Source organism: Malus sylvestris, chromosome 7 (genome assembly GCF_916048215.2).
Source record: "Malus sylvestris chromosome 7, drMalSylv7.2, whole genome shotgun sequence".
Taxonomy (NCBI): Eukaryota; Viridiplantae; Streptophyta; class Magnoliopsida; order Rosales; family Rosaceae; genus Malus; species Malus sylvestris.
Window position 1 is genome coordinate 9,688,810 of NC_062266.1, and position 24,011 is coordinate 9,712,820.

The window sequence follows — 24,011 nt, forward strand, 5'->3', positions numbered from 1 at the left end:
AACGGTATAGTTACGAACATTTGAAATCGTTTACTAAACTATAGTTTTTAATTAAATAATTCCCACTTTGTAGGAAAAACGCCAATCATGTAAGAGTTAGTGGGTACCAATCAGAAGAAAAAACAGGGGGAGGGAACAATTAGAAGAAAAGAGGGAGGACCTCCCTCTTCCCGTCGACCACACCCACAACAAAAACCGGCTTCGACCTGGTTCTAATTCCTACCAATATTTGCCATTTTTTCAGGAGAAATTCACCCATCCAACACTTGAAAACTACTCCATAACCTCCCTTCTACCACCTCCACCCAAATTTGAGGGATTTTAGGCCCAAAATCATGAGGAACTCCACCGGAGCACCGGAGGTGCCCGACGGCGATTCTGCCGTTCCAGAGAGTTACACCTCCCATCACCACTCTTAATCAACTCCCCTTGGACCCAGGAACAAGACCCAATCAGTTGTAGGGACGTCGGAACACCGAGGAAGGAGAATCGAAGCTCACCCATTCTAGAGTTCCGACGGGTGCGAGCCAAATTGGACTTGGTCACAGGTATAAAACTTGTTTTAATCATTGAGATCTTCATTTCTGTAAAATTTGGTAATTTTTGGAATTAGTTGAATTTTCCGGCAAGTCGGGTGGCCGGCCGCCGTGTGCGGCAGTGCGTGGTGGAGGCGCGTGGGCCGAGGTACCCCTGACCTTCTTAGGCTAAATTTGATAATCCAATTTCATATGTGAAGTCCAAATGACGAAATCTCATTGTTTAAACATAGTTTTATTAGAGACCGTCACTTGATTATTATGTGAATCGACGATCCGACCGTTGGATCATCATCAAACTCTAATATATTATAGAACATAATATTTGAGGATATTAGGAATTTACAGATCAGGAATCCGACGTACGGATCTTTCCGAATTGGGTTTGTAAGTTCGTAAAATAAAACGTCGAAAACCATCTAATTCTAGCAATTGGCGGAGATTCGACTGTCGGATCGTGATGATAATTTAGTCTTTTGTTCTATGAGCATATTGTGGACCTTTGGAAGTTACAGATCTGAAATCCAACGTACGGATCTTCCGGATCGAATTATGTAGAATTGTGGACCCTATTGTTGACCGAGAGTTGACTTTTGGTCAACATGTCTCGAAAAGTTCTAGATACTAAAATGAGTACTACGAGAGATTTTAAGTGAAGTCTAGTGGGCCTACATTGGTTAGAGAGTGACTTGAACATATGTGATATGGCTATTACCTTGATTTCTTATATTAGTATCATTTGTGAATATGACTTGGTTTTATAATGTGATTTCTATTGAAATGTGATTTTATATATTTTGCCATAGACCTATGTTTATTAAACATGATTTGGCTTGCGTACTAATGATGATTGTGATATGTGATTTGACGTGCATATGTGAAATGTGGTTGATTTGCATAGATGGTATTATATGATGAAATATGAAGGCTAATAGTGGGCCGTTAATCCATTGCCATGGGGTTTGTTGCTTCAAAACTTGTTTCATATCCCATTTCATTATTTCATTTCTCGCTTCGTTGACCGTTCTAATTTATTACTTGTGCTTTGTTTCATTTCGTTGAGCCATTGTAAATTGAGCACTTTATTCATGAGTTGTTTCTTTAAGCCGTTGATGTGTTCCTTGGCCCTCAGTGATTCCGTTGAGTGATGGTACAGAATCGTATCCACTTGGATTTTGTTGAGTGATGGTCCGGAATCCCTTCTACTCTGCGATTCCGTTGAGTGATGGTCCGAAATCGTATCCTTTTGGATTCCGTTGAGTGATGGTCTGGAATCCTTTCTACTCTGTGATTCCTTTGAGTGATGGTCCGGAATCGTATCCATTGACCTGTTGGTTCCTTGAATTTGATATCAATTTCAGAGATGTAGGCTTCGGCCAAACTATGTCGCTCTAGCCCTGCATTTCGGCGTATGGTATGTATTATTGATTGGGGTGGTTTTTGGATGATGTTGGAATGCATGTATGGGTGAATGGCAAGACGATTAAAGAATATGATTGTGCTTTGTCGTTTGTTCTTTGAAATATTGCATGATATGCATTGTGGTATATTGTTGAGACATAACGATTTATGTGATGATTGTTCGAGTATAGTGAAGGATGAACTACGAATGGCTTGATCCCTGTTTAGGGTATGTAGGCAGTCTAACGGGGAGGTTAGATGCATCCATAAAGTGTACAAAAAATTACTATGCGATTCGATTCTCAAGTTGTGATTTGCCATATCCCGGAGGTGGGGTATGTTGAGATACAGATATTTGGTGACGTCACATGTCGATCCTAGACGTATGTCGGGATTGTGGCGTGACAGGTAGACGTATAATTACTTAACGGGTATAACACATTAGACTCAGGGTTGGGCTTACTCACCGGATACCTAGTTTTACATTTAGGGTCAACTTCATAAGTAAGTTTAGGAATACCTCAGTTGACGCGATTAGGGAGACGACGTGGTAGTGGTGCATCCGGGATCGAAGACGATTGATTATGGTTATTGGGACTCAAGATCGACTTTGAGGCAGCTGACGACACATGACTATCCAGTGGTGAGGGAACTGGCAGTGAGCTATCAGGAAGTGAGTTATTTGGCAATGTTAACTCGTCATTTTCAATGTATTCAACATTGTTTCCATGTGAATGATCACCACTTGTCTTCAAGACATTACCACTTTGTTCCAATTCATTCACATCATTGTTTTCATGTGAATGATTACCACTTATTTCCAAGACATCACCACTTAAATCCAAATCATTCACACTATCTATATCTGGAATAGTATAATCAAGAGTTTGAACTTTTGTCTGATTCTCCCCCTGAAGTGAAGACTCGGGATTGGCAAAATACATATCATTCTCATGAAACGCCACATCCACAGTGATAAACAATTTTTTCGTCGGAGGGTGATAACAACGATACCCCTTTTGATTTGAGGCATACCCCATAAACACACACCGTAGGGCTCGAGGTTCAAGCTTACTTCTTTGCTGTTTATGAAGATGAACGAAGGCCACACAACCAAACACGTGAGGTGGAAGATTAGGATTTGTAGGAACATCAACATATGAAGAGAAAGTATGGAGCGGTGTCTGAAAGTCGATTGATCGGGATGGAACACGATTCATGAGATACGCAGCTGAGGTGAGAACTTCTCCCTAAAAGGATAACGGGAGACGCGCCTCGAGCAAAGAGGCACGAAAAACCTCTAGAAGCTGACGATTCTTGCGTTATGCAACACCATTTTGTTGTGGAGTATATGGACATGTAGTCTGATGAACAATACCATGATGATCAAGAAAGGCACGAAGTTCAGAGTTTACATATTCGCCACCATTGTCACTCCTAAGAACCTGTATTTGTGACTTATATTGTACTTGTATCATTTTGCAAAACTACTGAAACAAAGAAGTAACTTCACATTTGGACTTCATCAAACAAACCCAAGTTATACATGTGCAGTCATCAATAAAAGTAACAAATCAATGAGCACCACAAAGTGTAGCATTTTTAGATGGGAAACAACCTCCGCAGATAACCGAATGAAGCATGTCCAAGTCGACGATGCCGCAACCAATTCTCCGAAGCTTTATTCTTATTCCTCTGATTTCCTTCCACTACAAGAGATTGAGTCAACAGTCGGGAACTATTCGATGTCAGCTCTAAGTAGTAGAGCTTTCCCTTCCTAATACCATAACCAATCATTTTGCGAGTCCGAATGTCCTTAAAAGCACAAAAAGAGGCCAAAAAATCACAAGACAGTGTAGGGCGACAATTATTTGAGCAACAGATAATAAATTATAGTTAAGAGAAGGAACAACGAGTACAAAATCAAGATTCAGGGTATCAGAAAGTGAGACATCGCCTTCCCCAATAATGGGGGCAACATTACCATTGGCAACACTCACGACAGTTTTGGGGGATGGTTTTAGGGTTTGTACCTATTTAGAATCACAAGTCATATGTTCAGTAGCACTAGAATCAATTATCCATGTATCATTCATAATAGATGCAGAAACCTTTAAAGCCTTACCATCATTAACTGTATGTTCAGAATGTACCTTAGTTTCAGCAATCAATGCACACGACTCATTACACCAGGGATCTCAAGTCTTGTCCCAATTAACAGGATAGCTAGTAAGTTTGAAACAACGATCTTTTGAATGCCTTTTCAAACTACAGTGAGAGCACTTGTTAGGTGGACGGTAGAACGAACTGAGAGTCGGAATATGTTCTTTTGATTGGATCTCAGCGCTGTCCATTAAATTATAGCGTAAAGAATGGTGAATGTCGTGGCTTCAAGTGAAAGGTGGGACAACCTTCCACGTTGCAAAAAACTGCCAGGAACTTGGAGAAAGTCTCCAATACAAACCGTGGGCCTCAAAAACTCAAAATAAAAACAATCGTTTACTTTTTGTTTTCTTTATTTTTCTATTTCTATTTTATTTTTCGTTTTTTTTCTTCTTCCTTCTGGGGCTTTCAAAACACGCGCAAGTGCAGATGGGAAGGGTTCAAATTGATTTTAGTCAGATTGGTTTGTGCAGCAATGATTTCAGGAGAGGTGTTCCATTCGATTCAGTAGTAGAAGCAGCTGATCGACAACTGGGTTGGTGTCGGTATTGCAGCAGCGGTGATTTGATGTCGGTTCGTGAGCTACGGGGCACCCGAGCTTCGATCTGGGCGTGATGCAGCAGTGGATCGTGATAGATACAGGATCGGCGCAGTGGAATCGGGTCAGCAACGACGACGTCGCTCGCTGGTCGGATGGTGCAGCACAACTGGTGCGCGACTAGGAGTTCTGTTCTACGCACAGTGCGCGGCTTTTGGTTTTTTTTCTTAACCTAGGCTCTGAATACCAAGAAGATAATGCTTTGAATGATGTGTTTATTCTTCGTAGAAATAGGTATAATATACAATCTTAATCCTAACCAAACAGGGAAGAATAATTACAGGAGATTACAAAGAGATTTCTCCCAGATTACACGGGATCCATCATAAACTAGGAAATTCTAAATTATAGGAAACTACAAGTCAACAGATTGATCTTCGCTTCCAAATTCATGTTTGGCACTTCAAGTTGAGAGCTAGTTTCACTACACTACGCGATCATTTTTTTATGCATTAGGTTAAACAAATCAAATGAGTATCAAGGGTCATAACTAAAAGCAAGTGTGACCACCACCGCATTTAGCACCATTTTATCATCACCTAGCCGCTACCACGAGCACTTCACCGCTAGGCATACATTTCCATGACCATCAACCTCCACTCCTATCATCATCTTGCCACCACCCCCACTGTCAACACCATTATTGTTGTTACCATCCCAGAACCACAACTTTAACCACCACCACCAACACCGCCACCGCCGCTACCACCCATCATATGCACCGTCTCCATTATCCACCATCATCATAGCCAACACCACCATCACTCTTCAATTACCACCTCTTATTTATTTATTAATACATTAAATTCTATTATACTTTTAGGGACTTGTTTAGTAGTTCGGATTGTACTGACTACTTATGTCGGATATGATAAATAGTCGTCGAATAGTATTGAGGAAATTAGTCGGGTGTTTGATGTTGTCTCGGATTAACATTGAGTAAATTAGTTGGGTGTTTGATGTTATCTCGGATTAACTTGTGCATCAAATGATATGTCGAACTATAATAATTTTTTTAAATAATTTCACAGAATAATTGTTGTTAAAATGTAAAAAAGGAAGAAAAACAGAAAAAATAAATAAATAAAACATCATTACACAGGAAAAATTAAAAAAATAAAAAATTAAAAAGGAAGGAAAGAAACCCAAGTCTGTTCACAGTCTTCACCGTCTTCCCCCACCAAGGTTCTAAAAGACGCTAGACGCTAGTCAGGCGGTGGGATGGGGCCTAGCGCCTAGGCACCTAGGTGGACTAGGCGAATTTAAGTAAATCTGTTATATTTCGTTTAAATAAGTGTCTGTTTATACTTAAAATATATATAATTACATCATAAATTACAAAATAGAATGACAAAGTATTGAAACATAATGAAAACATGAGGAACAAACATATAATTTGTGTTCATTTTAGTATTCAACAAGTTTCTTACAATTTATTAAAAAAAATAATGCAAAATGAAAGTTGTATACTTTATGTCTAAGTGAGTTGCAACCTAGCCGGGTGTCTAGGCGTGTCTGGGCTAGCTAGGCGGGTGCCTCATCAGATCTAGGAGTCATTTCTAAATTTTTAAACGCCTAAGCATTAATCGACACGGTGACCAAACGCCTAATGCCTAGGCAGCACTAGACGGGGATTTTTAGAACAGTCTCCACTCATCAAATCCCACCCTCCATAGAACCCACTTAACGATTCACCAACCAAAATAAAAATCGTAGAAATTATAATTTCAATGGTAATAAACCAACATTTTATCATCGGAGCCCAGATCCGAATTGCTACCCCCTTCCTTGTCGGAGCCCAGCTCCCTTCCTCGTCGTCCTCATCTTCGTCGGAGCCCATATCGAAAGAATTCGAATCATCGTCTTCCTCCTTCAACCCATGAAAAGTTTTGTTATCACTTGTCAAAGATCGAAGGTGAATGGAGGGTGAAAGGAGGAGGTGGGAGGGGTGCGTGTGTAAGGAGGAGGGAGGAATAGAGATAGCAGGAAAAAAAAAAGAAAAAAAAGACGACGAAGATGAACCTAGGATCCAGACGAAAGAGAGCAGGCAATGCGAGAGAGTGGATGGAGAGTGTTGTGAGAGAGGGATGGAATGAGCGAGATCCTACCTGACTAATAATACAGAGATTTTAAGTAAATCAAACAAAAAACTTCGAAAATTTAATTCCATAATTTAATGATGAGAAATAAATGGGCTTAGGAATTATTTGTGATGCCCAGCATTTTGGGGGTAGAGGCCCATTTCTTCTTCATTGCCCAACTCCAAGTCTCAAACCTTCACTCTCGTCCAACAGTCTCTACTTGTTCCACACTGTACTATGTTCTTGCCCTTCAAACCCACCAAACACCCGACCCAGAGTTCGGATCTCGCAGCTTAACCACTGCGGCTCTCAGGCGAGCTCCAATGTCCGCTGACCTCCGTCGCGTGCACCCTTCTCTCAAGGTACACACTATCACACTTTCAACTCCTCCCGAATCTTAATTACAAGCTCTCAAAGCTTCGATTATTTTACTCAGTTTTTGCCATTTGCTAATAACCCCACTTCCAAATCCTTGTGCTCTGTAAACTCCAATGAAAGGCGTAAAGTCACGGTTGGATTGTCACGGATAATAAAGAACCAACCGGGTTATGCTTTGAAGGGTTTTTCCAGAGGGTTTTGCCCATTTTTTCTTGTAAAAGTTATGAAACTGTTGGGTTGTAGAGAAACTGCATTTGGGTTTTTCAAATTAGCCTTCAGGGATGATAGTGAGGGAATTGTGAGGAGGAGTTGTTGTATTGCTGCACATTTTTTTGGCAGGTTATAATCTGCGGTTTCTAGCTCAGGATGTGGTTTCGTGTGTGATTGCGCGAATTGGGCCAAGTAGGAGTATAGATTTGGTGGGATTTATGTGGCGAGGTCATTGTGAATATGAGTCAGACTTTTCAGTTCTTGATACTCTTATGAGAGGTTTCTTGAATGCCGAAATGGGTGCGGAGGCATTGGAGGTTGTGAGTAGGATGAGGGAGGTGGGCTTGAACCCGAGCTTGTCAGCAATTGCGATTCTTTTGAGGTTGTTGATTAGAATTGGTGATTATGGTAGCGTGTGGAAGGTGTTTAGGGATATCCTTCGGAAGGGGCCTTAGTGCCTCACCCATGTAATTGTACTTTTAATGTGATGATTCTTGGGTTTTGTAGAAAAGGGTTGATTACGGTGGGAGAGAGCTTGTTGCATGTGATGTGGAAATTTCAGTGTGATCCGGATGGTATTACGTATAACATTCTGATCAATGCAAACTGTGAGAGGGGGCAGGCAGACGATGCACTTCATTGGGTGCATTTGATGATTGCATGGGCTTGTAAGCCGAGCACCGTTACATTTAGCACCGTCATAAATGCGTTGTGTAAGGAGGGGAATATGGTGGAAGCTAGGAAGATTTTTTATGGGATCCCAGATATGGGTATTTCTCCAAGTACTACTATATACAATACCATGATGGACGGGTACGTTAAGGCAAGGGACATTGGCCAGGCCAACATGATATATGAAGAAATGAGAAACAAAGGCATATCTCCTGATGGCATAACTTTTAATATCTTGATTGCAGGGCATTACAAGTATGGAAGGGAAGAGGATGGAGACCGTTTGTTAAAGGATATATCTGTGTCAGGGTTGCTTCCAGATCCTTCATTGTATGACATCATGGTTTCTGGGTTATGTTGGGCAGGTCGGTTGGACGATGCCATTGAATTTTTAGAGGATACGCTAGGAAAAGGATTAGCTCTGAGTGTGGTCGCTTTCAACTCAATTATTGCAGCTTGTAGCAGAGTAGGGTTAGAGCAAAAGGCCCTTAAGGCCTATAAGTTTATGGTTACATTTGGTATAACTCCTTCATCTTCTACATGTAGTTCTTTGCTTATGGGTTTATCCAAGAAGGGGAACCTGCAAGAAGCCAGAGAGTTTTTGTGTAAGATGATAGAGAAGGGGTTCCCTATCAAAAAAGCTGTTTTCACGGTGCTTTTGGATGGGTACTTTAGAATTGCCGATTTAGACGGGGCTCAAAATTTATGGAATGAGATGGTAAGAAGAGGGATATGTCCTGATGTTGTTGCGTTCTCAGCATTTATCAATGGACTATGTAAAGCGGGTCTAGTGGAGGAAGCATATGATATATTTCTGGATATGTCAATGAGAGGTTTTGTGCCCAACAATTTTGTGTATAATTCTTTGATTGGCGGGTTTTGCAACCGCGGCAAGTTGAGTTATGCACTGAAGTTAGAGAGAGATATGAGGCAAAAGGGTCTTCTTCCGGATATCTTTACCACCAATATGATCATTAATGGGTTCTGTAAACAGGGAAGAATGAAGTCTGCAATTGATACATTTATGGACATGTACCCAACTGGGTTAACCCCAGATATTGTCACTTACAATACCTTAATTGGTGGTTATTGTAAAGCATCTGACATGGTTGGAGCAGATGAGTTTTTGTATAAAATGTATGCCAGTGGATGTGAACTCTCACAACCTATAATATTTGCATTCAAGGTTTTTGTAGTAGTCGAAATATAAATCGAGCTGTGATGATTCTGGATGAGCTTGTTTCAAGAGGTGTTGTTCCAGACTCAGTTACATACAACACGATGATGAATGGTGCTTGTGTTGACATATTGGACCGTGCTATGATTTTAATGGCTAACTTGCTCAAGTTGGCGTTTCTTCCAAATACTGTTACAATTAATGTGTTATTGTCCCAGTTCTGCAAGCAGGGGAAGCCTGAGAAGGCCCTCATGTGGGGTCAGAAGTTGAGTGAGTTTTCCACTTGCTTTGACAAAATTACGTATAAATTATTGGACAGAGCTTATCATAATCTGCCAGAAGATTCTGAAATTTCCAGTGGAACAGCTGAAAACAGCCTCTTCCTGGATTTCCTCATGTACATTACATATGATTATTTATGTAGAAATAAACCTTGCAAGGATGCAAGTCAAAATCCTCTTAAGTTAATTGATTTTAAAGGCTCCTGAAAGTTGATTTAGTTCATCAGTTTTCACCACAATGATTATGATCTGGGACATTCTGATGTTATCATGATTGTACCCTTCCGGTCTCATGTTTTATGCCTCTTGTGGCAACAAGATTGAAGTAGCAACAATCAGAAAGAAGCAAAAAGCAGCTGGCTTGATGGTTTCAAGGGAGACTGATCACTCAAAGGGAAGAGATAGGCGAGCAAATGAAAACAGTCAAGACAAAGGAGATGGAAGGGAAAGTGTGCTGAGGTTATGAGAAAATAGTCATGCCTGCCAGTTATGCCGTCAACTGCAAATGTTGGATAAATGCCGTGCATGAATTTATGAAAAGGGGTCATAATGTGCTGGGCACATTAGGTCAGGTATTGAAGTTAATAAAAGAGCAATGCCGACTTTTAGATATAATATGGCAACTGATGTTAACTGTGTTTTAATTTTATGTTGCAGCTGAACAAGTGTATAGGTTGAAAACCCAAAATAGATGGCAAAGCAAAATGAAAGCTCCAACCGGTGGACCCAGGACTGTATTCATGCACGGACTCATAAAAAAAAATTATTTTGAGGGAAATCATGGTGTCTTGGCTGACAAGGGCCCTTTTTGTAAGTTTTCTCTTCGAATTTCACTTCGAATATTCATATTATAATCTAAAATCCGATGTCGTAAACCCCTGGATCGGTAACCTATATTGTAATCTAAAATTTATAACGGTTTGCCATTTGGGTAATTATCAATGTGTATGCTGAATAACGAAAGGCAAGGCTTTAAACTAGCAGGCAAAGTATACATGGGTTAATAGGTGAGGTGAAAGGCAATGTTTGGAAGTGGGGGCATTTTATATGTTAACAAGGCAATTCATGGGTTAATGTGTTTCTACCGATGAAAGTTAGTTGCATGACCTGTTTTATTTGTGTGGCAGGTGCACCCTCTAGGACCTATGTAGGACGCCCAGCGAACCACACTCCAAGTGAATTTGCTATGCAGATTCGAGAGTAAGCACTGAAGAACAAGGTCAATGTCTAGTAGGTTTCCATTTGCAGCTCGAAGGGCTGCATAGTCTCCGAAAATGTACATGAGCCAACTCTTTTGTCAAGGCCTTGCATGATTGAGTGAGTGTTGCTGAGAGGGAGCAACAGAAGGTTTCGGCTCTGGTCGCTGCAGTTTTTCGTATGATCCATTGGGCTTCCTTTTAGGAATTCTTGTAATCTCTATGGGAATGAGTTATGGGCGATTCTTGTCGAAGATTTAACTTCCGTGACGTTATGAATGATTTCACAAGATTGTACGGTGACAATGCTACCATGAATGAGTGCTTTGGGGGAATTTTCTGTTTATCTGGAAAGAGGGCAAAAAAGGAAGAAAAGAAACAGCCATATCTTATTCTCATTAAATCAGCTATACATGGAAAAGGCTGATTCTCACATAACCAATCTTAGAATTCTCTGATGGCTTTAACAACTTTACAAAAATAACCATCCAAATCCTACTCGATAAAAAGTTCTATCTATCTCCAAAACGACCCGAAAACAAGTTACAACTATACAGGATGAATTATCCATCATATCACCTTCGCCCTCTGCATAATCATGAATCTTCTTCTACTAGCGCTCTCCACATGCTCACCTAGTTTGGCCAGGTGAGCCATTCGTCTCTTCCATGACTCCGAGGCCTCCGATTCACCCGTCTTTGTTACCGAGTCGGCTTGGTCATTCTCAACGGATTCAGGACTTCTCTCCGATGGGATTCCCTCTTCGGAGTCTTGAATAATCCCCTTTAATTTGTCTACTACCTGACTCATTGTTGGCCGATCTTTTGCCCTCTTTGACAGACAACTCTCGGCCAACTTAGCAATCTTTCTTGCTGCAGTGATCGAATACTTGTTTTCCAGCCGGCTATCCATTATCAAGCCAAACTTTTTACCGTCGGGAGGGAACTGTTTCACCCATTCCAAAAGGTTCTGTTCTATTCTTGGTCGGCTTCTTTCCAATGACCGCCTGCCTGTAAGAATCTCGTACAGCACCACACCGAAACTCCATACATCGCTCTTAGTTGTAAGATGGCCTGTCTCGACGTAATCTGGAGCAGCGTACCCGTTAGTCCCCACTACCTGATCATGAGAAACATTCTTCAGCATTTTTCGAAGCAGTGTTTGCATAGGTAGGTTCCTATCCAAGCTACAAATGCTAGTGAGAAATAAGTGAATGCAATACTTACTGCAGTTGAAACATGAGTATGGCCAACCATTGGCCCCTCCCTAGCAAGCCCGAAGTCTGAAAGCTTCGGTTTAAAATTCTCATCCAACAACACATTCGCGCATTTGAAATCTCGATAGATTACCTTCATCAACAGCATAAGAAAAAAAATCAGAATAACCAAGACTAAGACTAAGCTTGAATACTGAAAACATGAAATAGAACATGTCTAGCAGAGAAACAGTTCCCGCAGGGAAGGGCGGGCGGAGCCATGAAGGGACCATAATGGTCCCGGGCCTACTTGATATTTTTTTTCACATAGAAAAAACCAGAGTTATCCCTCTGATTTCCAAAGCTCTTTGACAGTATTAGAGCCCCAACCAGAATCTTTTCCTTATTTTCTTCACTGGGTTCAATTTGAGGCTTATGGTTCTTATGCAATTAATCGACGTCACTATGAGTTTTGAGGGAGAGAGAAGAAGTAGGCTAGAGAACTTATTTTTATTTTTTCCTTCATTTTTTATTGTATTTCTTAAAGTCTTTTAATACTATTACTTTTGCTTTATCTTTTTTCTTATTTTTCTATTCCCCTCCTCCTTCCTTCCTCCTTCCAAATAAAGGGGCATATATTTTGAATCTGACTCATGGTACTAGGCATGGGGGTTGAGTTAAGGAAGATGATAACAAGAACAACATCATACCGAACCCAAATGATAGTGGTTTGTAGTTAGGGTACGTCAGATCCATATTTTTCTTAAATCTTAAGAGCATTTTAGAGCCAGACTTTTGGCTTCGCCACTAGGCGGAGATTAAGGCATGAAAAAGCGATGTGGAAGACTGGTGAATGTAAAATTTTAGGGTTGACCTTATGCAAAGAAAGAAACTACATTCTCAAATTTGGATAACCGCCCCACCCCAGAACCAGAAGCGAAGGTAGATCTTATGAAGGATAAAGCATGTAATCTGACATAACCAGATGGATACATATGTGAAATATGCCATATGTAACAAGCTCTAGCTCAGGAAGCTAAAACAACCGACTTACGAATCAAGTATATAACTTGATTTGTATGTAGAAACTGATTTTTCAATATCGATGTTTAGGGCTAACCTGAACCTCCAATCCTTCGTGCAGATACGCCAATCCTTGAGCAGCTTCAAGTATTATCTGTAACCTTGTCTCCCAAGGTACAGTTGGGTACGCCTTGTTGAATAGATGATCATCTAAACTTCTGTTCGGCATGAATTCATAGACGAGCAGTCGTTGAATTCCTCTTTCACCATCAACAGCACAGTATCCGATTAGTTTGACAAGATTCGGGTGCTCCACAACACTCAGAAATTGAACTTCTGCCACCCATTGCTTGTGACCCTGTACGAAAGAACAGAGAATCATAAGCAATGGTATTCGAAACCACAAAAAAGAATGTAATGAGAGGATGCCAGAAGACTCAGAACTCGATTAACAATAATCGTGACAGCGGTTTAAATAATTTTTGATTAAATATTAAGGAAAATTAGTCTACAAAATGTATCTTAATCACAATAGCGCGTTAAGTAATAGTAAGGTGCTTAACCCCCATACCTGTAAGCCATCATTGTTAAGCTTTTTAATGGCGACAAAGATTGGATCGTGGTCCTTGGCATCAGCAGGCTTAATTGAACCTTTGTATACATTCCCAAATCCGCCTTCTCCGATCTTAAGCAGCCTACTGAAGTTATTTGTTGCCTGCCTGAGCTCCGCGAAAGTGAACACCCGCAAGTTATGAGCCTTCTCTTCAAACATTTCTGGTATACCGCGGGGTGAATTCGCAGAGCAGGAAGACTTAATGACCCTATCGCCGGGACCTGAATAGTCCGAGTTTCTCTGTTCTTTCAGTTCTGGTGCTGATCTTTGTTCCCTGCTCCTAGCTTTGTCCTTGAAGTAGTAGAAGCACTTCATTGTATAGAATCCTACACATGAATACTCCGATTTTTAATGGAAATGCTAAAACAGTAGAACACAAAATCATAGAGAAAAATGTTTACTTAAAAAAAAATTAACAAGAATCATACTAGAGAAACGAAACGCAGTAAGTCAATGAAAACAGAGTAATATGCAAGATAAGAAAAACCCTAAGGAAAAAAGAGATGAAATCACAAATGGTTGGAAGATTAAAGAGAAGATCAAAAGAGTGTAAACCCAGATGGGAAATCAGAATGGAAGTACAAATTAACTTGGAGAGAAGGCAACTGACAAAAATTGTATCAGAAATCCTAACTCAGATGAGCAAAAACGAAAGAGAGAACCATGAATGAATGAAAGAACCAAATATTAAAACCTAAATCTTAAAGAAAATAGATACCTCTGTCAATTATTTCTGCATATAATTTGAATAGGGTTGGGAGGTTCAGGTTGGAGAGACCTGCACAGATTTCTTTCCTTGCTTGGCCTTTTATTTATTTATTTTATGTGAATAATAAAGTAGGTGGTTAGCTTTAGCCGTCGTAATGGTTAGGCAATATAAGAAGAAGAGAATTCAAAGGTTGGATTAAAAATAGGAGAATTCATCAACTATTCAAGTTGACAATAATAGTAATATAATATAATAATATATATATATATATAATATTTTTTGAATCACGGTGTGTTATGTGCAACTTACACGTTTTAAATATATTTATATGCGTAAATTGACAAAATGAAAGTCAAATATTTGAAATAAATAAATAATCTCAGACCATGCTAGAAGAAACCCCTTATAAACCAATTAAAGCATCTAAATTCACATAATAAATTCGATCTCTATAGAATTTACATTAAGAATAAGAGAAAATAATATTTAATAAACAATTGATTGAATCATATTATTGTTAGCCTATTGTGAGGCTAAACCCACACCCTCCCTATTAGTGTAGATAATATCGTTTGTTAAAAAAATAATCATTTGACAACTAATTTAATCACATTATTATCTGCGTACAAAAGACATTTTTTATAACCGGCATTACACGCCTCTGAAGATGTTGTGAATGTGTTCAAGGATAGAGAAAATAATATTTAATAATCAACTGATTGAATCACATTATTGCTAGCCTATTGTGAGGCAAAACTCACCCCATCCCCCTTAGTGTAGATAATATTGTTTGATAAAAAAAAAACCAATCATTTGACAACTAATTTAATCACATTATTATCCGCGTGCGAAATACCTTTTTTATAACCGGCATTACACGTCTCTTAAGATGTTTTGAACATGTTTTAAAATAGAGAAATTGAATAACATTATTACTAGCCTATTGTGAGGTACTAATTTAAAAAAAAAAAAAACAACACAAAAAAACTAATTAAAATCACGACGACATTTTTTTAATCACGGCGTGCTACCCGCAACTTGCACATTTTAAATGTATTTATATGCGTAAATTGACAAAAGGAAAATCAAATATTTGAAATAAATGAATAATCTTATATCATGCTAGAAGAAACCCCTTATAAACCAATTAAAATAGCTGAATTTACATAATAAAATTGGTCTCTATAGAATTTACATTAAGAATAGAGAAAATGATATTTAATAAATAATTGATTGAATCACATTATTGCTAGCCCATTGTGAGGCTAAGCCCGTCCCCATCCCCGTTAGTGTAGATAATATTGTTTGTTAAAAAAGAAAAAAATCATTTGACAACTAATTTAATCACATTATTATCCGCTTGCAAAAGCCTTTTTTTTATAACCGACATTACACATCTCTTAAGATGTTTTAAACATGTTTAAAAATAGAGAAAATAATATTTAATAAACAACTGATTGAATTACGTTATTGCTAGCCTATTGTAAGGCTAAGTCCACCCCTCTCCCTTAGTGTAGATAATATCGTTTGTTAAAAAAAATCTTTTAACAACTAATTTAATGTAATTTAATCACAATATTATCCACGTGCGAAAGACCTTTTTTCTAACTGGCATTACACGCCTCTTAAGATGTTTTGAACATGTATAAAAATAGAGAAAATAATATTTAATAAACAATTGATTGGATCACATTATTGCTAACCCATTGTAAAGCTAAGTCCACCCCCTCCCCCTTAGTGTAGATAATATCATTTGTTAAAAAAAAAAACAATCATTTGACAACTAATTTAATCACATTATTATCCGCGTGCAAATGACCTCTTTTATAATCGGCATTACACGCCTTTTAAGATGTTTTGAATGTGTTTAAAAATAGAGAAATTGAATCACATTATTGCTAGCCTATTGTGAGGTACTAATAAAAAAAAACTCACAAAATGAAATATTTGTGAAAACAAGTTCATTTGATCAACATCTATGCATGCTATTAACAATCAAAAGGCGGAATCATGCTTGTATGCACTCAAAAACAAAAATTAACCCATGAAATTCAAAGTCTAGTAGTTATGGTGAACCAAGACTCAACTCAAAACAAAGTGAGTTGAGAAATCTTGTACTTTTGTTGATTCCTCTTTGCATAAGCAAAGGCTAATCACCCAAGAGAGAGGACCTTCATTTCTTTATTCTTAGCTCCATGGATTTCTTGGAGGATGATGGATGAATGGATTCTCCAAGTTCCCAAAATAGAGAATCTCTAAGTCTCCACACCAAGGAGAGCATTGATGAAGAGATGAGTGACTTAGGAAGATTTAGATGCTAGTAAAACCTTCCTAGGGTGGCCGGCCTCTTAGAAAGAAAATGGAGCTTGTGTTCTCATCTTTTCTTCAAAAGAAACCATAAGGATGAGATGACTATAAAGTTGCCTTTATACCACCTCACAAAGGAGTGACAAACTTGAAATTAAGCCAAGTTCACTACCCCTTTCTATATGGTCGGCCATTAAGGGTTCATTGGGCTTTCAAGCCCTTTGTGTTTTCAAGTTGTCATACAACTTGAGTTAATGGGCTTGACATTCAAAACCCATTGGGCCTTGCGGCTCAAAACTAACTCGAGGTCTATAACGAACATATTCATTTGATTAATTAACATATTAATTAATCCTAACCACAAATAATTAAACCATTTAATTATTCTTACTTTTTCCGTTGTTTCTTCAATCTCTACCTTACACGATGTATGATCCATTAGGTTCCTTTTAGCGAGGCAGTGGGCGATTATAACTCTTGGAATCGATTGTGAATTGAAACTTACTTTCAATTCTCCCGTTATTGTTTACTCACCTTTAGGGCTTCCACAAACCTTGAGTGACACTTAGCAGTATGTCATGGATACCTAAGCTAATCAGAAGAGGTGGAGAACCTATTCAATTTAGGATTACAATGCAATACGGTCTTTCTCTAATACAATACTCTTGACCACATTGTTTGGTTTGATAGTTTATTCATGTCTACTATCCAATGTGATTCTCTTACTTATATGATTACCTTGAATGTGATTTGGAACGACTTCCTAAATCTCATTCATACTCTGGCCAGAGATTCTTAATCATATCATAGAATATTCTCCCTAAAATGGTTTGAAGGTTAGAGATCCCTTGTTGTGCATTAACTTGTCTCCATGGCTAAGTGGCTTAACCCCAACTATGTTGTGGACACCCTCTGACGGAGTGACTTTGACATAGTCAAAGATCAAGGATCTAACCTTAAGACAACTATGATGCCTTAGGTCAAAAGACTACTTTGCATTATCCCAACCATGAGTTCTCATGTGACATGAGTATGAGAACTCCTTGTTGATCGTGTTCAGTGGACTCATTCTCTATTAAGCACCTACATGCTTGTCTTGGTGTCAGTCACACCAATGACTCGAGACCAGTCATTCTCCCTAAGAGAAGACATAACATGTACTGATCTTAACGGACTGTAAATGCCAAATTGGCAATCCTATGATCATGAACGTTTAGGATATGTATACGAAAGAGAATGGTCTCATGAATCTAACTTCTTTAGATCACATTCTCCCAATTACATATTCCTTGGAATTATCGTTTAAGTATATAACATTTATATGAGACGGCTTCAAACAATAATCTTTGTCCTTTATATTAAACTAGATTAGTTTAACATGTGAAATGTCCGTAAAGTATCATCATATGATTGGTTTAGGGCACATTTCCAACACTGCCTTATTTGATACATTATTTTGGGATGCCTTTGAAGTTTTTTGTCTTGGGGGTATTTTTGTCCAAATATTTTTGTTGAAGCTTGGTGACACCATAATCACTATTCACCTTGAGCGCATGCAGAAGGCATTTTTAGAATCACGGCTTGCTACGCGCGATTTACACGTTTTAAATGTATTTATATGCGTAAATTGACAAAAAGAAAGTGAAATATTTGAAGTAAATGAATAATCTTAGAGCATGCTAGAAGAAACTCCTCATAAACCAATTAAAGCAGCTGAATTCACATAATAAAATTGGTGTATATAGAATTTACATTAAGAATAGAGAAATAATATTTAATAAACAATTGATTAAAAGGAAAACTAATGAAAAGGGCTTGAAAACTTTGAGTTTTAATGATAAGGACAAAATAAAGGGTAAAGTGAATAGTACCAGGATTGACTTTTTAGTGTAAAAATGTGGTTTTTCATTAAAGTGAACAGTACCGGGTGTTTTTCGTTAAAGTTCCCTTGATTAAATCACATTATTGCTAGCTCATTGTGAGGCTAAGCCCACCCCCTCCCCCTTAGTGTAGATAATATCGTTTATTAAAAAAAAAAACAATCATTTGACAACTAATTTAATACATTATTATCCGCATTTGAAAAACTTTTTTTATAACCGGCATTACACGCCTCTTAAGATGTTTTGAATGTGTTTAAAAATAAAGAAAATAATATTTAATAAACAACTAATTGAATCACATTATTGCTAACCCATTATGACACACCCCGTCCCGAAGGAGGGCATGCTGGCCGTCACATGAGAGTGACGTAACCATTTACACAGTTCGGAAGCTTTAAAAATACAATTACTAAGATGAAGCACCCAAGGGTGAGTCCTACATTTGTGAATTCTGTCAGAACACCGTTGGATCCCTCGTGGCCACCAAAACTCTGCTATCTAGAACCTGGAGGGGCGCAAAACAAAGTTGAGTGGGTCAGTAAAACAAAGTTTTTTGAAAACATTTCATTTAAAACATTTCTAACCCCTCGCTGTAAAACCTGTATACTTTCCCAGAAAATAACATAATAGCATATACCTTCAAATATCTCAAATCATCAATCTTTATCAAAACCAGAAAGTATGCCATGCCATAATGTCAAAAACAGAATATGGATGCATCAATATAACAGGTGAAATAAGGAATCAATCGGAGACCCTGCAGTTGGTCCTGTACGGTTAATTCTATAGCTCAATATCCAATCCAACAGGAGTCACCACGGTGACCTGTACGGCGCTACTTTGCACATAAGTCGGAACTACCTGAAGTAGTTTGTACGACAAGAATGGTGTAATAATACGCTCTAGTGCTTCTCTCATCAATCATCTGTGCACATAATCTAAGGTCACCTACCAGTCGGAACCACTTCTAGTGGTCTGTACGACTAGCATGTCGGAACCCTCTATCGGTCTGTACGACATGCACCTACTTGGATCCAAGGTGAGCGTGCGGTGCGGTGAATAATATAAGCACTAACACTAGGGGTTATGAGCTCTCAACACAATTCACATCATCAATGATTCACATGAACAATATAAAACTCAGCTGATACTCACTTGTGCGTCCACAGCACCAATTCACATATATATGCATCAATTATCAATTCATATATCTCATAATATGCATGCATGTCATTTTAAAACGTACTTTCATTTAAACTCAATTTCTGGGAAAAATATCAATAGTATATAGGAGTAAACAGAAATACTGCTCACTCACCTGGAGTTCGCCCAACAACTCCCTAGCACAACACATCAAGGCGTCATGACGATCGGCGCCTAGAACAATAATCAAATCCAACCTTAGAAAACATATCGATAGAATATATAACTTATATAAAACACGTCACTATGTAGTTCGATCCGGAAGATCTGCAACTCAGATTTCAAATCCATAACTTCTAGAGGTCCACAATATACCTCTAGGACAACATCCTAAAATTTCATTACCATCCAACGGTCGGATCTCCGTCAATTTCCAAAGCCAAGTGACGGTTAACATTCTATTTTATGAACTTACAACTCCAATTCCGAAAGATCTGTAAATCGGATTTCCGATCCATAAGTTCCTATAATCCTCAAATATTACGTATTACAACGTATCAAAGTTTGGTGACGATCCAACGGTTGGATCGTCGATTCAACTTTTGGCCTAACGACGAATCGTAACGAACTTAGGTTCAATTACTCAATTTACGTCCATCAATTATCAAAACTGAACCTAGAACCTTAAACACATGCTAAGAATGACATTGGCAGGCCATTGGCCACGCGCCGCCGCGGGTGGCGGTCGGCCGCCCTGGCTCGCCGGAAAATCCAACTATTTCCAAAAATTCTCAAAAAATACAAAATTGAAGATCTCAATGAGTAGAGTAAACTTTATACCTGAGGCCAATGCCAATTTGGCATGGAAACACTTCAATTTCATCAAAATCCGTGCGGAACCCTATAATTGGGTGAGTTCCAATTCGTCTTCAAATCAACTCCGTCGTCCCAACCAATGCTTGGGCTTTGTTCTAGGTCATAAGGGAATGCTAAAGGTGTTAGTAATTGAAAGAAAACATTTCAAGATTTGAAGAATTTGAACAAGAAAGTCGCGGCACCCACGAGTGCGTTCTTCACCAATTCACCATCAAATTTCATGATTTTTGGGGTGAAACATGAAGAGGGAAGGCCTAGGTGTTGATTGGAAGTGGTAACTTGATCCAATTTGTGAGAATTCTGGTGAAAATCATCGGAATTTGGGTGTGGGTGTCGCGGGTCGAAACGGGTCGCGAGTGAAGACCCATTTTTCTTCCTTCTCTCCTCTGCTTCTCGCCCTCTCTCCTTTCCTCCCTTCTCTGTTCCGATTTTCCGGTCTCCTCTCTCTCTTCTCCCCATTTGCCAGCACTCTCTCCTTTCTCTCCCGGAGCTCCTGCTCTCTCTTCCTCTGGTTAGGCAGTTTTGCCCAATCTCTTCTTCTTCTTCTTCTTCTTCTTCTTACGCGCACACACACACAAACCTTCTTTCTTCTCATCCCAGCCATCCATTTATTTCTTCATTAGATCTGGGCCGTCCACTTTCATAAAAGAAATTCTAGAATTTACTAAATTATAATTCCTAAAATGCCCAAATTTCAAACGTTAATAAATTCTTCAATATAACTCCAAATCACGCACCGTCTGCGCCCACGTGTCTGTAGCGATGAGTACTACGAGGATATGTCAAGAAAACAAATCTTAGATGGCACGATACAATGATTAACCTCGAATAATGTGCGTGCCTCGAAGGGCATTTTTGTAAAATCCTTTATTAAAACTTTAAAACTCTTAAAATCAGGGACGGGCTATCACAATTACGATGCAAAGTCTACCCCTCCCCCTTAGTGTAGATAATAACGTTTGTTAAAAAAAATAATTTAACAACTAATTTAATCACATTATTATCCGCGTGTGACATACCTTTTTTTATAACCGGCATTACACGCCTCTGAAGATGTTTTGAACGTGTTTTAAAATAGAGAAAGTGAATCACATTATTGCTAGCCTATTGTGAGGTACTAATTAAAAAAAACAGCACAAAAAAACTAATTAAAATGACGAAGGCATTTTTTGAATCATGGCATGCTACGCGCGACTTACACGTTTTAAATGTATTTATATGCTTAAATTGACAAAAGGAAAGTCAAATATTTGAAGTAAATGAATAATATTAGATCATGCTAGAAGAAACCTCTTATAAACCAATTAAAGCAACTAAATTCACATAATAAAATCAGTCTCTATAAAATTTACATTAAGAATAGAGGAAATAATATTTAATAAACAATTGATTGAATTACATTATTACTAGCCCATTATGAGGCTAAGCCCAGCCCTCCCCATTAGTGTAGATAACATTGTTTGTTAAAAAAAAGCCAATAATTTGATAACTAATTTAATCATATTATTATCCGCGTGCAAAAAACTTTTTTTTATAATCGACATTACATGTCTCTTAAGATGTTTTGAACATGTTTAAAAATAGGGAAATAATATTTAATAAATAACTGATTGAATCACATTGTTGCTAACCTATTATGAGGCTAAGCTCACCCCCTCCCCCTTAGTGTAGATAATATCGTTTGTTAAAAAAAAAATCATTTAACAACTAATTTAATGTAATTTAATTACATTATTATCTGCGTGCGAAAGACCTATTTTTATAATCGGCATTACATGCCTCTTAAGATGTTTTGAACGTGTTTAAAAACAGAGAAAATACTATTTAATAAACAACTTATTGATCATATTATTGCAAACCCATTGTGAGGCTAAGCCCACCCCTTCCTCCTTAGTGTAGATAATATCGTTTGTTAAAAAAAATTAGTTAACAACTAATTTAATCACATTATTATCCACGTGCAAAATATTTTTTTTATAACCGGCATTACATGTCTCTTAAGATGTTTTGAAGGTGTTTAAAATAGAGAAAATAATATTTAATAAACAACTAATTGAATCACATTATTGTTAGCCCATTATGAGGTTAAGCCCACCCCTCCCCCTCAGTGTAAATAATATCATTTGTTAAAAAAAAAAAATCATTTGACAACTCATTTATTCACATTATTATTCGCGTGCGAATGACATTTTTTATAACTGGCATTACACGCATCTTAAGATGTTTTGAACGTGTTTAAAAATAGAGAAATTGAATCACATTATTGCCCCTATCTTATTTGATGCATTATTTTGGGATGCTTTTGAAGTTTTTTGTCTTGGAGGCATTTTTGTCCAAATCATTCTGCTGCTGAAGCTTCTGCCATCAGGTTTGCCTTATTGTCTTGCATAGACCATGGGTTTAATGACATTATCATTGAATCTGATGCAAGTACGATTATTATGATGTTGAAGAAAGAAATCTCGGTTGATTTTAGTATCGAATGCATTCTTGATGACATTGAGATTCTAGCGCAAAAGCTGAGGTCTGTCTCTTTTGCTTTTGTGCCTAGAGAGGGCAACCGTGCTGCTCACTCGGTGGCTAAGTATGTATTCAAGGAGGGACGTTCTTTCTCTTGGGATTGTATTGGCCCAGAATTTCTGTTTAATTTCCTTGCTAAGGATGTAAACCTTTCTATTCGTCTTTAATATATTTCTATCTTTCGTTAAAAAAAAAACTTAGTGACACCAAAATCACTATTCACATTTTCCATTAGCTCTCTCTCTCTCTCTCTCTCTCTCTCTCTCTCTCTCTCTCTCTCTCTCTCTCTATATATATATATATATATATATATATATATATATTTAAGTAGTAGTTCCTGAAACTCACATCCCTCTCACATAGGTTGACACGAAACTGAACTTATTATACACCTAATCATTTATCAAGTGTTCTATTACTTAATTTTAGTTAACTTTCATTTTTTTTTCAATTTTGAAAAAAAAAAACTAACCAATGTTAAGTGAAAAAACTCGTTACAAATAATTAAGTGTACTATGAGCATACATCAAAATTTATAGTGGTGAGCAATAATGCTCCACAACCAAATATGTACCTTATGGTCAAAACTAGAAGATGATGAATTTCACAACAGAACTATTAAATTGGTCAACCTTCCGAGGAAACTGTTTCAAGAAATATCTTGTTCTTCTCCCCCTTTTTTTTTTTTTTTTAAGTTTTGGAAAAGGAATATATATATATATATATATATACACATATTTAAGTAGTAGTTCCTGAAACTCACATCCCTCTCACATAGGTTGACACGAAACTGAACTTAGAAGCATTTTTGCTCACAACCTATTATGCATGCTTATTATACACCTAATCATTTGTCAAGTGTTCTATCACTTAATTTTAGTTAACTTTCATTTGTTTTCAATTTTGAAAAAAAAAAAAGTAACCAATGTTAATGTTAAGTGAAAAAACTCGTGACAAATAATTAAGTGTACTATGAGCATACACCAAAATTTATAGTGGTGGGCAATAATGCTCTACGTCCAAATATGTACCCTATGGTCAAAACTAGA

The 24,011-nt window shown here is 37.9% G+C and overlaps 1 protein-coding gene and 1 pseudogene across 3 annotated transcripts; one reads left to right on the top strand and one right to left on the bottom strand.

The window, feature by feature from the left end:
• Positions 1-7,113: 7,113 nt before the first annotated feature.
• Positions 7,114-11,028, top strand: LOC126627815 (pentatricopeptide repeat-containing protein At1g09900-like; annotated as a pseudogene).
• A 35-nt stretch (positions 11,029-11,063) lies between these two features.
• Positions 11,064-14,389, bottom strand: LOC126627825 (probable serine/threonine-protein kinase PBL19). 3 transcript variants are annotated; one of them, XM_050297389.1, is made up of 5 exons: positions 14,243-14,389; positions 13,483-13,850; positions 13,009-13,269; positions 11,920-12,042; positions 11,064-11,812 (listed from the first exon to the last, which is right to left on the bottom strand). In XM_050297389.1, the coding sequence occupies exons 2-5, from the start codon at positions 13,837-13,839 to the stop codon at positions 11,264-11,266; spliced, it is 1,290 nt and encodes a 429-aa protein (XP_050153346.1). In that variant the 5' UTR covers positions 13,840-13,850; positions 14,243-14,389; the 3' UTR covers positions 11,064-11,263. The 3 variants fall into 3 exon arrangements, with proteins under 3 accessions (XP_050153346.1, XP_050153347.1, XP_050153345.1); XM_050297390.1 differs by lacking the exon at positions 14,243-14,389 and adding an exon at positions 14,135-14,211; XM_050297388.1 differs by lacking the exon at positions 14,243-14,389 and adding an exon at positions 13,953-14,118.
• Between the last annotated feature and the right edge of the window lie 9,622 nt (positions 14,390-24,011).

Coding starts and splice junctions, on each gene's coding strand:
- LOC126627825 (XM_050297389.1), bottom strand. CDS start 13,839: ATGAAGTGCTTCTACTACTTCAAGGACAAAGCTAGGAGCAGGGAACAA. Junction 12,043..13,008: donor ACGAAGGATTGGAGGTTCAG/GTTAGCCCTAAA, acceptor CTGTTGATGAAG/GTAATCTATCGAGATTTCAA. Junction 11,813..11,919: donor ATACTCATGTTTCAACTGCA/GTAAGTATTGCA, acceptor TCTCATGATCAG/GTAGTGGGGACTAACGGGTA.